Consider the following 16,604-nt stretch of genomic DNA (forward strand, 5'->3'; position numbering starts at 1 on the left):
GAGCAGGCAGGAAACGAGCTTTCTGGAAAAAGCAGGATGAACTCCTTATTCACGAACAATGAAAAAGTACAAAGGAGTACACGCGTAACTTAATCCTCAAGAATCAAAGGCATTCTTTAGTATGAAACTAACAATATATTCCTGCTGTGGATATCGTTCTATATAAATAAAACACTGATGGCCAGTGGCCAGGCAGGAAGTAGGTGGCCAGGCAGGAAGTAGGTGGGACAAGGAGAGAGGAGAATTCTGGGAAGCGGAAGGCTGAGGAGAGGGACACTGCAGCCACCGCCGGGAGAAGCAACATGTGAAGACGCTGGTAAGCCACCACCCACGTGGCAAGGTATAGATTTATAAAAATGGGTTAATTTAAGATAAAAGAACAATTAACAAGAAGCCTGCCACGGCCATACAGTTTATAAGTGATATAAGCGTCTGAGTGATTATTTTATAAGTGGATTGTGGAAGTGCGGGGCTTGGGGAACCTGGAGAGAAGCCCTCCAGCAACATATTCCCACAATGCAACGACTCTGGTAGCAGAAATTTTTGTACTTTCTTTAAGCTCCAAGTATATAGACAATGAGATTAAAAGCCGAATAACATTTTAGATTACAGCATGCTTCTGTTCGGTAATCTAGACTTCTTGTGTATAGAAATACACATTCATATTCTATCAAAGACACTAATACCAGTTTCATTTCCAGACCTTTAGATTCTTCTATAAATGACTTCATAAACTTTTTGTTGAGATTTCAAAAGCCTGTTAGATATTGAGAGAAAAAATCCTCTATTAACTTTTGTTGTAATGGGTTTTTGTTTGTGATGCATAGAAACTGTACATAGTCTGATGCCTGCATTGCATAATGTTTAAATCATTGTAAATATATCTGTCTCCTCACAAGCTGGTCATTTATTAATGATGGGAATATTCAAATCCTTTCACCTAGAAGGGATTTTAAAAGACACCATACATTGCTGTTATTTACAGTCAAGATAGTGTGCAGTAACATTCCTGAACTTCCGTTTATTTTCCTTGTCTTTCCCTGTCCAGCCTCTAATGTCCACCATTGTACTTTCAACCTCCAGTAATCAACATTTTAGGCTCACGTGTGACGAACCTGTGCGGTTCTTGTCTTTCTGTAGCTGGCCTATTTCCCTTAACACAATGAGGTCTTCTCTAGTGCGAGTTCTCTAGGAGAATGGCCCCATTGGCTCACATGTTTGAATGTTTGGGGAGGATTAGGAGGTGTGATTTGTTGAAGTAGATTCGGCCTTGTTGGAGAAGGGGTGTCACTAGGGTGAGCTTTTAGGTTTGAAAGGCCCAAACTACACCCAGTCTCCTCTCTTCCTCTCTCGCTGAAGCAGATTCTTGCAATATATTTCATTCTCATATTCTCTCTCTCTGCCTCCTGCCATCAGATCAGGATATAAGCTCTCAGCTACTGTTCCAGTTCCCTGCCATGAAGATCATGGACTAACCCTGTGAAACTGTAAAGAAAAAAAAAAGGCCCCAATTAAATGATTCCTTTTCTAAGTTTCCTTGGTCATGATTTTTCATCACAGCAAGAGGACAGTAACTAAAGCTAGCTCTAATTCAATTAATATGGTTACAAGTTATAAGATGTAATTCTGTCTTATGGCTGAATAACTATTCCACTGTACAGGTGAGCCATCACTAACTGTTGGAGACTTAGATTTCCATTTCCTAGCTACTGTGAAGAGTGCAGTATTAAGAATATAGAGTTGGATATTTCCTTGGTATACTGACTTTATTTCCTCTGGATTTATAACCAAGCACAGAATAGCTGGACTGTTTTCTGTACTGGCCATACTAATTGACACTGCCACAGCAGTGTGCAACAGGGTTCTATTTTCCTTCAACCTTCTCAGCACTTTTTTTTTAAACATCCCTATTCCCAGACTGAGGAACGACATAGCTCTGTAACTCCTTATTCATTTGCCTATTCTACCTCTTCTTCTCCCTTTTCCTCTTCCTCCTCTTTCTCTTCTTCTTTGTTTAACATTGATTTTAATTTTGTATATATGGGTGTTTCTCCTGCATGTAAGTCTATGTATTTTGTACATGCAATGCCCATGGAAGCCAGAAGACGGTGATGAATCCCCTGGAACTGGAGTGTGCTGGGAATCAAACCAGAGCCCTCTGGAAGAGCAGCTTACCATCGCTAATCACCATCTCTACGGCCCCTTCACTTTGAGCTCTTGACACCTCACCAGACTGCCTGCTAATGGAACTCCCATTTTTCCTTTCTTCTTCACATACTCATTAAATACTGGCATTTCTCAATGTTCTGTTCTTGGTCATTTTCTTTGATAATTCAATGAAAATTTATTTATTTATAGACTCAATATATGTACAATACTCAATTTATGTAACATAATACTTATTATATACAACATACACATACATGCCTATACATACACAAATGTTATATACTAAGGACTCCCAAGAACTACCTGGCTACTTCTAAAACAATTTTAAATCTCTCTTCCAATATTTTCTGTCATATTTATCACTGTCTTAAGGAATTTATAAAAATATAATTTTAATTTTCTGCTTCAAACCCTTCAATGTCCTCCCAACTGTTATCGAGTCGTGGCTAAGTCCCTGGGTTAGTTTTCAAACCCCTTCACACCCGAACACATTCGTCTTTCCAGCTTCACTGGGGGCCACCTCCACCACTTCCTCAACCCATCTGCCAAGCAAATCTCAAGGGTTCCCTACTCGGCCTCCTCCCTCCCTCCCTTCCTGAGTATTTTCATATGCCCTTCGTCTGTCTGAGGTGTCTTCCCTTTGACCTCCAGAACGTGTCAAACTCCTCTCACAAGATGTTTTGCCTATGAAATTTTCCTAACCTCCTTGCACATCTTTCTTCTACTTTACCCTATAGAGACTGAACACATGTGCCTATCTCTTCATGGATTTTTATCTCATTTACAATAAAATACCTGGACAAAAAAGCTAGAGATTATTTATCTTTCTGTCCTTGTGACCTTTAATCCTATTTTTAAAATATGCCAGATCTTTGCTAAATAAATCATTAAGTATGGAAAAATGATCTCCTCTTTCATAGATGATATAGTCTGAACAGCAACAAATCTTTTAAGGAGATTTTTAAGTAACTATGGACTGTTTTTAACCTAATATAAATATTTTCAAATTAAACAGAAAATGGCAAGAAATTATAGTAACATTCTCTAGTCTCAAATTAAATTCAGCTCGTGCAAAAACATACTGATTAGTATCTTAGCAAATGAAAAACATACAAATTTTATTATCAAACAAAGAATGCTGAGAAACAACGAATTTAGTTTTAAAACTGTTTTTTTTTCATGCTAGCAAGATAGTCTATGAGAATATTCAAACAGAATAACACAAGTAGTCACATGTCCAAGAGGAAAACGCCTGCCATAAAAGCATTTGAATTAATACTCTATGTCCTAAAGCCCTTTTACAATCCAGCCGCTCTTTCTGCAGCCCAGACACTGTTAGCAGCACCAGCAGCAGACCTCTATCAGGTAAAGCAGCGTTTGCAGTGCCGCTCAGGGTCAACGTCCTGGAACACTTACCAGTTGAATAAACTGTACGGAGTAATGACAGCATCAGAGGGAGGAAAAGCAGACTAGAAGTACAAGGTGACAAGTGAAAGGGGGAAAGCTGGCAACAAAGAACCATTAGAGATTAAACTCCAAATAATGGAATATGCTAAAAAGGAAAACAAGAAATTAAATGATACGACTGAAACAGGTTTCTCTCTTAAAAGTGCAGATAAAATAAGTATTAACTAACATGGTAAAAATAAAGAAATGGCAAAGTGACTGACAATTCATAAAATTGTTCAGAATACACAAAAGGAACAAAAGTTGTTACCTTGATTTCTCTTTGTTCAACAGACTTTTCCCATATTTGTTGATCATAGGCTCCAATCTATGAAGACAGACAGATAGCACTGTGTTAAACGGGCATTGAGACGCCAGCTCTTCAAAGTCCCAGGGTGCTCACTGAACACACACTGGCTCTGTCACGACGTCAGAGATCAATACTTTGTTGCAGTGGTTCTCAACGAGCTGCTTGGAGAATGACCAGTATTAGCACCATCTTCGCAATTTGTTAAGAGAATGGAAACTTCCAGGTTCACAGTAGAATTACTAGATCAGAAATATGGGTGTGAGGTTCAAAAATCCATCTAAGGTAATACTGAAATTTAAAAACCGTGCCCCAAAGGGAGTCCTTCAGTTTAAATAAATGAACTACCACAGTGCTAGTATAGTCAAGAAAAAAAACCCTTCCAAATGACAAATTCATAAACCCGCAGGTCACAAAGTTGTTTCTTTTTGAGACTGGGTCTCACTCTGTAGCCTAATTGGCCTCAAATTCACAGCAAACCTTGGCATCCTGAGTTGTGAGACTACAGATGTGAACCAACACACATGGTTTAAAATTTAAATCAGTAAATACATTGGTGAATGGGTAAACCAAACACAGCTCCTTGTCTGTTACTATTAGACTGGAAAGTTCTGCGAGCCCCACTTTGACCAGGGCATAATGACCAGCCATTCTTCAGTGTTCTTACTCAAGTTCCTTGCTTAAATCTTGTCTTTAGTTTCCACTTAATTCCCTGTATCTAACAAAACAAAAAGACAAAGACCTTAAATTGGTCACTATGGTGCTTTAAAAGAAAATGGTCCCCAAGGGAGTGGTACTATTGAGAGCTGTGGCCTTACTGGAGGAAGTGTGTCTCATCGGAGTAGGGCTTTGAGGTCTCATAGATGCTCAAGTCATGCCAAGTGAGACAGTTCACTTCCTGTTACCTTTGGATGAAGACGTAGAATTCTCAGCACCACGTCTGTCTGCCTGCACACCGTCATACTCCCAGCTGCCATGCTCCCCACCATCATAATGGACTGAACCTCTGAACTGTAAGCTGCCACCTCAATTAAATGTTTTCCTTTATAAGAGTGCCCTGGTCATGGTGTTTCTTCACATAAGAGCAACCCTAACAAAGACAGTCATACATGTACGCAAAACACCCTTTCACATAAAATAAAATAGCATAATCATTCTAATACATCAAACATTTTGTTGCAACAGTAACCCAAACTATTAAAGAGTTGCATAGTAATATTTTTAAATGACTGTTTTCTAAACGTTGTTTTCACATGCAAAAGAATGCCTAAGTTCTTTTTTAGAGAACACTGTTTTGCTTCAAGGTGATTCAAGTGCACAGACATGGAAATAACTTTTCCACAACCCTAAAGTGAGAGAAAATAAAGCCAATGCCTATGCAAATGTATTCACTACTCAGCATAACTTAAGACACCAAATAACCACAGGTTCTGCAGAACAGGAAGTAGAAGAAACTCTGTATAAAGCAGTATATAAAAGTGGGTGGCTTCTTGAGATACTCTGTAAAAACAACAGAAACCCTAAGAAAAGGATGGGTGGGGGATTTCCTATTACAAATTCCTAGGATAAAATGGGTTATTTACAGGAGAAACTTTTATTCACATTGATGGGGAGAGAAATTAGCAGTTTCTACTATAATACAGTGCTGTATAGAGTCTTAGAACCATGAATCAGGAACAACTTGCAGAGCTGAACAGTCAAAAACAACAACAACAACAACAACAACAACAACAAAAAAAAACCAAACAGGCTTCTTGGTTTCTGTTTTACTAGCGACATAGAAACATCTAGAAGACAACAAACTTGATAGCTGTTTCTTTTTGTATTTCTGCTGTATAAAAATTAAATGATAAGGTCAAGTTCAACTACAGCTGTCCATCAAAACTCAGGGAGACATCAGCTATGTCACTGTTCTGATGTCATACAAAACCTAAAAACAATTCAATGCAACATTGATGAGGACAGAACAGGAATCTTACTCAAGAAGCACATCTTCAACTAAGAAAAACTTAAGTGGTTTTGACTTTATAATCTCATCTCCTTCTTCACTGTTTCCCTTTGCTTCCCCCTCAATGCTTCCAGTGCTGGGATTTGGATCAGACAAATATAAATCGAAATAAGGCTTTGTTTCTCAAACATCAGTAAGGAACTATTGGATGGTTGTAGAGATGCCCAACCACATATCACAAGCGATGTTTCATGAGGGAATACATTACTTCCACATTATAAAAGCTATTGTGGAATAATCTTTTTGTACACTGTGAAGATGTGTTACTTGGATTGGTTTAATAAAAAGGCAGGATTTTCAGGGCAGAGAGAATGCTGGGAAGAAGGCAGAGATGCCATGATATGCAGAGTGAGCAGGATGGGCACCTCTGAGATGAGGTAATAATGCCGTAAGGCAGAATGTAAATTAATAGAAATGGGTTAATTTAAGTTATAAGACCTAGTTAGAAATATGTTTCAGTAACATAAGGCTTTTCATGACAATGAGACACATCTGTGCCTGGCAGCACCAATCTACTTTAGAGAAGATGATGGGCATCAAAGAAACTCCATATGGAGTTTGCTTCCTTTGTGACAAAAGTAAGCTACTGGGCAAGAAACTGCCATTGCCTCAACTGCTGACAGTAGTATGCTGTCCAAACTGGACAAGCAGGACACACAAAAAAGCATCTGCCAAACTTTGCCAAGACAGGGTAGGACAGTTCTTCAAAACTCCAACTTCACAGAAAAGTCTGTCAGCTATTCTAAGCATATAGGCTAAAGATAGATGCCCTAACATTACAGAAGACCCTGGGGTGACTGCCCAGACAAGCCAGATGTCTCTGTCATTTCTTAGTTTTAGAAGTAGCTTACCCTGCACTTCCTGTTTACTCAAGTAATATTTTATCCTGCTTGGGTCTTTAATGGAGCTGAAGACTACGTAGTTATAGTTACAGTTTTCCTTAGTTATGATAGAAGAAAAATTAGGTACAAAACTTTGGACTCATCAAGAGAGGATAGATAATGGAGTATTTTCTCTAAATTTGCCAAATACAAACAGACTGGACATTGTAAATGTAATACTTACTTGATAATTGTTCTGTATATCATTTCATTTGTTAAACTTAATACCTTTCCTTTCTATTCAGACAATAACTGATAATTGTTCTTCCTGTATACAGTTTTACTATGTGAGAGTTAAAACCTTTCATTTCTCTTTACACAAAATGGGAAATGCTGTGGAATAATCTTTTTGTACACAGTGAAGATGTGTCACTTGGTTTAATAAAAAGTTGAATGGCCAATAGCTAGGCAGGATTTTCAGGGCAGAAAGAACACTGGGAAGGAGGAGGAAATGGCCATGAGACATAGAGCAAGCAGGATGAGCACTCTGGAGATGAGGTAATAAAGCCATGAGGTAGAACACAAATTAATAAAAATGGGTTAATTTAAGTTATAAGAGCTAGTTAGAAACAAGCCTAGGCTATTGGCCAAGCTTTCATAATTAATAGTAAGTCTCCATGTCATTATCGGAGAACCAGCAGTTCCAATAGGTATGACTATAAAAAGCTTCTGGAATCTTAATTCACTCTTGTAACCAATAATTTTGTCTTATGTCTAATACAGTAAGCAACTTTATCAACACTCCTGCCATTGTTCCAGAGATATCTGAATGCAGTATGCTGGGCTATGCTTTTTTTTTTTTTTTTTTAAAAACCAGAGCTGATCCACTGTCAGCCTTTTGCTCCCAGGGCCCAAACAAGAATTCTGCCCTCTACAACTTCATCCTTCATCTACAATTTCATGCCTTCAACAACAGGTCTAGTAATCCTCTCTCTTGCAATACTTCCTATAGTGGCAGCAAAAATAATTCTATATTCTCATTCTACAAATCTCAAATCCTAACCCTATGAACATCACTACTCCTGGAAGTATACATAGCCATCGACTTTGAGAAGATTCAACCCATAAGATACAAAATTCCTCTTTGGTGTTCTCAATTTCTAGTATGGTCTCATCTAATTTATTTTCCTTCTCCTCTTATTTTTATAAACAAATGTTGAGCTATTCAGTGGTGAAAATCAACAAAAACAAAACAAGAAAAACAAGAGTACAGCCACATCCTTAAATCAATACAGAAAAAGAAACTGAGATAAAGAATTTATACTAACAAAAAGATTAAGACTGAAATGAATATTCCTGAGACACCCTGACCTACTGATCTGCAGCTAACATATTGTCATATACACACACTGTGAGTATATACCACAGATACAAACTACTGACCATCCCTAACACCTATCTATGGAAAGAACAGCACTTTTTCTTGCTGCTTTATACTGACACTGTATTTTTGTCCACACTCCATATACTACTGCATAAATCAGTTCTCAAACCCAGGTCTGCTGAACTTCAAAGTAATATGAACAAATCATCTAAGAAAGGAAACATGTTTCCCAAATCAATTCCCTTCTACTGTGATTCTCAAGTTTTGTATCTTTCTACACACAATAGAAACAAAACACAAAAAGAAGAAGACAGAGAGGGAAAGGAGGGAAGACTGAGAATGCAAGAGATAAAAAGAGAAAAGCAAGCCGGGCGGTGGTGGCGCACGCCTTTAATCCCAGCACTCGGGAGGCAGAGCCAGGCGGATCTCTGTGAGTTCGAGGCCAGCCTGGACTACCAAGTGAGTCCCAGGAAAGGCGCAAAGCTACACAGAGAAACCCTGTCTCGAAAAACCAAAAAAAAAAAAAAAAAAAAAAAAAAAAAGAGAAAAGCAACAGGTAGAAAGACTGCCTCTACTCAGGGATCTGCAAGATCAGCTCTGTCTCCTACAGACAGTTTGAAATAAATGATGGGATCAGACATACAAATGTTAACGTAATTAGGTGATGAAATGGGAAACAGGCACCACTTATGAATTCTAGGAAAGTGTCTCTGAAACACAAACTGAAAAGCTTCTTTTAGGAGTTGAATTACTGCTTAGATTACCACATTCAGAAGATTAGCAGATGGGTTATCCAAAGGAATAAACAGCGTTCAGCTTGCAAAAGGTCTACTATGTAAAGATTGGGTGCCTAGATAAAAGACTAAAAGTTCATAAATGTACTTAAGAAAAGTAGAAGGAAGTCCAGATTTACAACTTTTAATTGCCTAATTTCTTTAATAAACAGACATACTAAACTACCATACTCTAAAACCCTTTTCTCCTAATACTACTAAGCTCTTACTTTTCTGAATCTCATTTAAGAAATTGAAAAGCTAGTTTCTAATTCTCATAAATATCAACTGTTACACAAAAAGATAATATAGACAGCTCAAATCCCTCCTTAGCTTAACCCTCTTGACAAATATTAGATAATTATGTTTATATTTGTTTGCAAAAATGTATCAGTCAAATCCATGTTAAGAATATCCCAAAGACAAGTGAAAAATTCAAGAATGTCATGAGGAGGCTGTTGAGATGGCTTATTGCCAAGTTTTCACAACCTGAGTTCAATTCCTAGGTCCCTAAAATGCAGCTTGTTGTGCCTTAATGATCTATAAGTTTAATGAAAAAGAAAATCAAGGAGTTAAGAATAAAACATAAAGTTACAACATAAAATAATGGATGTCTGAGCAAAATATTAAAACACCAACTAGAAAAAGCTAAAACACCCCAAATTATGTTGTCCTAGTGAACATTTTAAATTTTTTACAAGTACTTCCATTCACACTTGTAAAGTACAAAGAGGGAACAGTTAATAGATAGAGTCACTAAAATTGAGTACATTCAGATAAGTCTCCACCCAGAGTTAACAGGATCTAGTTATTCTAGCTTTTAAAAAATGTTTAGCTCTAAAGTAAAAGTTCCCAAGCTCTAAAAAAATCGAAGTTCTTCACAATTGCCTCTCAAGACAAATCTAGGAATGTCCGAGCTATGCCTTCCTTTCTCAAAGGAGTCAGTGTGTATGCCAGACACTTGGGTGAAGAAATTGAATCATGTGGCATGATTCATTGTGAAACATAATGATGATGTCAGACCAAAAGGTGTGGTCGGGGAACCACACTCTTGCAGCTTCTCACTTGTGAATGAGTAGTTATTTCCATGTTTGTTTTTAAGCAAATCGCTGACTCTTTTGATTCAATCTTTCTTTAAAATTAAAAAAATATATATAAAGGCAGAATCATAAGTTTTAAACATGATCATTAGGAATATTCTCCTGGGCTGAGTTGTAAAGGAGCTTGCTGCCAAGCTTGAGGACCTGAGCTCCATCCCTGAAACCCACATGCTGGAAAGAGAACTGACTCCCACAAACTGTTCTCTGAACTACACAAACATGTAGCAATGAATATGTCTCCCCCAATAAATAAACAACTCAATTATAATTTTTTAAAATATCCCCCTATAATTCTAGTAGTATATGGAAGGTAATGAAAGCAGGTAATTATTCAAATACACTCTAATTGTGGAAATAATTCTAAATATTGAAATAAATATTAATTCTACATCCTGTAAACTTCTATGATTTAATTATTTATTTTTATAATCAGTCATCACCAGGTGTGTATCATAACAAAAGGTATTACTACAGAAAAATAAGAGTTGGTTGACTAGAATGCAAATAAAACTTTTTTAAAAGATCCTGAAATCTTTCGTGTGGAGAATGACTTTTTTCTTCAGCCAGCAAAACAGCTCAGCAGGAAAAGGCACTTGTCAGACAAGCCCAACTTGAGTTCAATTCCCAGAACGCTGGTGAAAGGAGGGGACCAACTCCTGAAGGTTGTCCTCTGACCGACACACACACAGCACGCATGCCTACTCACACAAAATCAAAGCGTGTGTGGAGGGGGTGGAAACAAATTCTAATCAACAGATATGAAAACTTCATTAACTACTGAAAATTCCATTCGTTCTAAATTAATTAAAACCAATAAAAATCTTCCCACCATCATCCAAACCCACACCCTTCCCTGCACTAACTCTAAGACTAGTATATGCTATTATATATATATATATACATATACATATATATACATATACATATATATATATACATACATACATATAAAATATGCTACAGGCCAGATAAACAATCTATTTACAAATCATGACCATATTCCTACAACTTAGGAAGAACCAGTCAATGATATGATGAAACACTGACTCAAGTTATGAAAAAAAAAAACTTTGAAGAACAGTTTTTAATATAATGAAGAAAATGATTATTGGAGAATCTGGCTCTATGGAGTCACTACTAAGGAAAAAATGTTCACAGTCATAATTAAAACAAAACCAAATAAACACTATCAGCGAGTGATAACATCAACACAGCATTTATGAGTAAAACAAAACTTAATAGACATAAGGACAATGAAGGGAATTTGTGGCTTAAATACTAAGACTACACCAGTATCCTTAATCATGACATACAATAAAAAAAGGTTTGAAAAGAACAAATAGAAATTACAACCAGAATTCAAGAAAGTGGATAATATAAAAAATCTGTAACTCGGTAGCAAAAACTATGTGTTCATATGTTATACTGCCTATTTGATCATCTAGAGAAACTAAATAACTTGAAGAAACCAACCTGCCTCTGCACAATGGTTGCCTCCTGAGGGAAAAGTAGCCACAGATGTCTTTCCCCTCAGTTCACTCTCTAGGCAGTGACACAAGTTACAATGTGTCATTTCAAATCCCACATTAACTCTAATATGTACTATGTAACTAATATATAACTCTAATGGGTAAGGAGGTGATGAATTCAATCTTAAATTTAAAGCCATGCACCTAGTTGATTCCGGACCTAGCTCTTTCCCTCTTCAGTAAAATGCAACCAATCACTAGGCATGGGCTGAAGTCCTGCATATTCTGAAAGTGACTCCCACACCAGGTCCATGTTACTTGATCCTGCATACTCGAGGTCTCCCCCAGAGACCCAAGACCAGACATCTAATTCCACCTGAGCCAAGCAGGTTGTCTCTTCCTTACAAAGGTCAAAGAAAAGTATGACAAACAGACAGAAACAAAATTCACATTACAAGCTCAAAAGAAACATTTGTATAAACTGCTGTAAAGAGTGCAAGGAGGCTAACCAGAGCTACCCTTTCCTTCTATGTCTAGGCTGTCAGCAGTTGGCAGTCCACATGTGTGGTGAAAAGGAGAAGCAGTACAGCAGTGTTTTTTCCTGGCCCCACTTTGAAGAGAACATTGCTGTAACGGAAACCCACACCATCCTGCATAATTTACAAGGACTGTTTACTTTCCAGCCTGTTGGTACATGGAGTATGTTCTCAGTGGGTTTATTAATTAAGATACTGGCAGATTAATAACCTTTTCTAAGGAGTCATCTGAGCAAAGATAATTTAACTTCTACTCTTCTACTTAAACTAACCTTGGATCATGACTTGTGAAAACCCTACAAGTGGGAACAGGCAAGATTCAGTATTCGATTAATAGTAAGAAAGTAGTTGAAATATATTTTCATCAGAGGATCAAAATACAACAATCAGTTCTAACAAACCTGCCATATTATTTTTCTAATAAAGGTGTTAAAGCCAAATTAACACTACTCAATTGCTGATCATTTAGATTTTTGACAAATATTATTTCAATTATCAGAGTAGAAATTATTAAAAATTGTTCAAATTATTAAATTATTTAAAATAGCTTCCAAAAGCTATACTTTACTTAAAAAATAAAGTTTGGTCTGAAAAACTAAAGATGACATCCTTTCACTCTAAATAAGTGAATTACAGTAAAAGATCAAATACAAACTTTATCTTTATTTTATCACCAAATATTGTTGCCCCTTTTTTATAGCAAATGTATGGGGGGAAAATCTCCAAAACCCATGAATTTTATTACCCCACACTATAAGAAAGAGCATTCATAAACATTAGTGAAAATTCTTTGAGCTGTGTACATAGTTAAACATTAATCCACATAACCTACCCATAAGTAAAAACACTTCCCATGCACTGCTGACATCTGGTAAACAAAGCACGTTATATATGACCCATAGATTACAAGGAGACTGAACAGCCCCTAACCACCTAGAGACCTTAGAGCCACCCTGGAGCAACACACCCACCACTGCTGTTGTGTGATCCTGACCCACACAAACGTACTGTGCTACCAGCTGTGTCAAAGAACAACAGCACGTACAACTATGAACAGACAGCACATAATCCCTGGTAAGTCCCAGTGTTTACTAATATCTGTGCAAAGTCTACTGTAGTTGTACAGATTACCTGGAGAAGCCTCGCACAACTCATATTCACCATCCAGCTATACTGAAAGGCCACACAGAATGATGACTGATCTATAGCATCGATTTCATCTAGGTATACTCTAACATTAACAAAAGGATGTGTACTGAGAAAGTATCCCTGCTGATAAGCAAAAATGGCAGCATGTTTACTTTAAAATCATTGTTGGGCTGCTGAGATGGCCTTGCAAGACCACCAATCTGAGTTCCATCCCTGGGGCTGACTGTGGAAGGTAAGCACCCACTCACAAAAGTTGTCCTCCATGACATGAACACACCTGCACTTATATACACTAATAAGAAATGAGAATCGAATTTGTAAAAACTTAAATAACCACAATTGCATTAATAAACAAGAACTGCTGCTACTATTTATTAAGCATTTGCTACTTCTTGGTAGCGGTCCAAGTATGGAATAAGCCACAAAGGACAAATTTACCGCCACTTTCCATAACCACAGCCAGGTAAGGGAAAGTCAGAATGTGGCATCTGTGGTTGTAGTCACTCCAGAAGCTGGTTCCAGATGCTGCAGCTCAGAGAACCAGGTTTGAAGTCTCCCTTACCTGTTTTCACCACAGGACTGGACACGCTAGCTTTCTGGGAAACTTGTTTTCTGGACTATAAAATCAGTGTATGCTCTTTCACAGAGCTGTTGCGATGATTAAGTGTGTGGAGAACTTGAGGCAGTGTACACACAGCTAAGCACTCAGGACGTGCTGCCCGCTAGAATCAAGCAGTCACAGGAAGCATGAGGCTGGGATAATGGAATCAAACACAATTTTATTTCAACACTGACCCAACAATTCAAGAAGTGTTATTTTAATGGAGGCCAGTTACACAGAATCTCTGCAGTTGGACATGCTGCTGTTTTATACAAGGCTAGACAGAACTGAGGTGAAAGACTAAACTCAAGTGTCTCCTATATGCAAAGCTTTTCAAGTTTAATTTGTAACAACTTTCATATACGTAGTTTAACTAAATACTAATAACAAATATTTATATAGCACAGTCAATTTCTCTATGGTAACATTTTTTTTTCTCATTATCATTTGTATTATATAATGTCTAATTATTTCAAGTCCTTTGGAAAGTATAGACTATAAATATCTAAGTAACTAGTCCAGAATAAAAATTACTAATAATGTCCTTTATGTACAGCAAAAGGGGAGGGGGTGGGAGTGCCAGAAGCAGTTTTGTGGATCTAGAAGGGAAAGCCTACTGAGAGTCAAAACATCTTGGGAAACCATTTTACTCTGTTTCCCTAGAATACCCAGAATATGTAGCCTTTTGTATTTAGAGATTTAAGCACTTGTCATGTTATTTTATTTAAAGAAATTTACTTGAACTGTGACTATTTTTATGAAACTGTTTAAATGAAACATAACGTATGTTGTGCTTGAATGTGGACCTCAAATCACCATGTGCTGGAAGCTTTAGTCCCTAGTGTGGCAACCAAGTACTGGAACCTTCGGAAAGTAGGGCCCGGGAGAAGGTGATCAGATCAGTAGGGACAATGCCTTCCGAAGGGACTAACCTAGTTCTCATTAGACTGTGTCTGTCCCCAGGAGAGCACACTATTACAAAGAGCAAGGCTGGCCTCTTGTCTTGCTACATCTCCCCTCCTTCCCCATGGTCTTCCCATCAGTCAGGTTGTGATGTAGGTAGCCAGACATCCTTACCACACATGAGTGGATGCTGGTGCTGTGCTTTCTAGAACTGTGAACTGAATAAGCTTCTTTGCCTTATTCATTGCCTGGTCATAGGTATTTTGTAGAAATCAAAAAAATGGGCTAAGATAATGCCATATTTATAATTTAATTTATATTTATTATTTATAATTTAAAGTATGCAATTCAACAGTTCTTGATAAGTTGTACAGTTGCACAACCATCTCCACATTCTAACACTGAACATTTTCATCACCATAAAAAGAATCTCATAACTCACTTGTAATCACTACTTTCTTCTACCTCCAGTACAGACCACTAATTACTTCTTGGCTATAGACTTACATATTTGCCTCTCATTTCCAATTCCTATTAGACATGAAACTACAGCGCTGGGTCTTAGCGTGGTGTTCTGAGACTCATCCATGTGGTAACATGTAGACTACTTCATTCTTTTGTGTTGCCATTACAAAATGCTACTTTCCTAGGGGTTGCTGCCTCTGAAACTAGTAACAATAGTAATTTATAGCAGAAAATATTTCAAACTACTTTTTTAGATAGAAAAATTTAGGTAACTACGTCATCTAATTGAAATATATTCACTTTAAATGTTGAGATTCATTTTTAATCAGATTCTAATAACTGCTATTATTTTGTATTCACAATTACAAGTTCACGCCAATTTTATTACTTTTGTATATAAAAGACTATCTGCCATCCTGGAAGTTATTTCATGTAGGGTGGAGAAAACAGGAGCGTCTCCTCACATGATTGTGTGCATTCATAGTATCTTATTTCACAGGAAGTACAGGGCATGACTTGTTGCCCAGTGTAACTGGCTTTAGAGTCCTACCAATCCAGTAAATTCCTCAAACAGCAATTTATCAGTTTAGTAAAACAAAAAGATCACATGCACACAAGAACTGAACAGATGTTTTGCTGATTCAAGCTGTAAATTAAATATTCACTTCATTATACAGTACTTCTACCATCCAATCATAGATAGCATTAGGATTTAAGAAAATATGGAAATCTCTTATATTTTTTGCCAAGTAATATCTATCAGATAATTTGTTTTTACTGTGACATACCAAAAAGAAAAGTTATGAGATCTCTACCACTGCAAATACATCCCCAGTGCTTCCCTTTTTTATTTTACATGAAAAGAATCCCAGTTCAGATTTTAGCTCACAGGATAGTCAGCATCTCCAGGAAGCTACTCTAGTTATACCAGTTTAAAAGTCTCATCCAGCACTTCCAAAGCTACAGGCATTTCAAACTAATGTACAAAGTAATCGATCAAAACAAATACTTACATAAATTAAAGTGACAAAGATACCATATCTCTGACATTGAGAATGGCTATGATAAAAAAAAAAAAAAAAAGACATAGACAACAACAAATGTAGCTGAGGATGGAGAGAAACTGATCACAGTGGTTTATATATTTATCCCTGAACTTGGGAATCAGAGACAGGTAGATTTCTAAGCTCAAGGCCAGCCTGGTCTACAAAGCAAATGCCAGCCAGGGCTACACAGTAAGACCTTGTCTGGAAAGAAAAAAAAAAAAAAAAAAAAAAAAGATATAAAAAGAAAAGCTATGGAGAAATGGAAAATTTATGTACTTACTACTTGTGAAAATGTAAAATGAAACAATAACTCTGAAAAAGTTTACAATTATGAACCAGTAATTTCACTCCTAGTAATCTACCCAAGAGAAATGAAAACATAAGCCTATACAAAGGTTTGTGCACAAATTATTATATCAACCTAGTT

General features: G+C 37.0%; 1 protein-coding gene across 3 annotated transcripts in view; it reads right to left on the bottom strand.

Moving 5' to 3' along the window:
* Window positions 1-16,604, bottom strand: part of Phtf2 (putative homeodomain transcription factor 2) — a 108,080-nt gene that overhangs the window by 42,947 nt on the left and 48,529 nt on the right. For all 3 annotated transcript variants that reach the window (XM_076566323.1, XM_076566324.1, XM_076566325.1), the window contains one exon: window positions 3,887-3,943. In XM_076566323.1, the coding sequence (XP_076422438.1) occupies window positions 3,887-3,943 (57 nt within the window). The remainder of the gene's footprint in view (window positions 1-3,886; window positions 3,944-16,604) is intronic.

The sequence above is a fragment of the Peromyscus maniculatus genome, chromosome 3 (genome assembly GCF_049852395.1).
Source record: "Peromyscus maniculatus bairdii isolate BWxNUB_F1_BW_parent chromosome 3, HU_Pman_BW_mat_3.1, whole genome shotgun sequence".
In the NCBI taxonomy this organism is placed as follows: domain Eukaryota; kingdom Metazoa; phylum Chordata; class Mammalia; order Rodentia; family Cricetidae; genus Peromyscus; species Peromyscus maniculatus.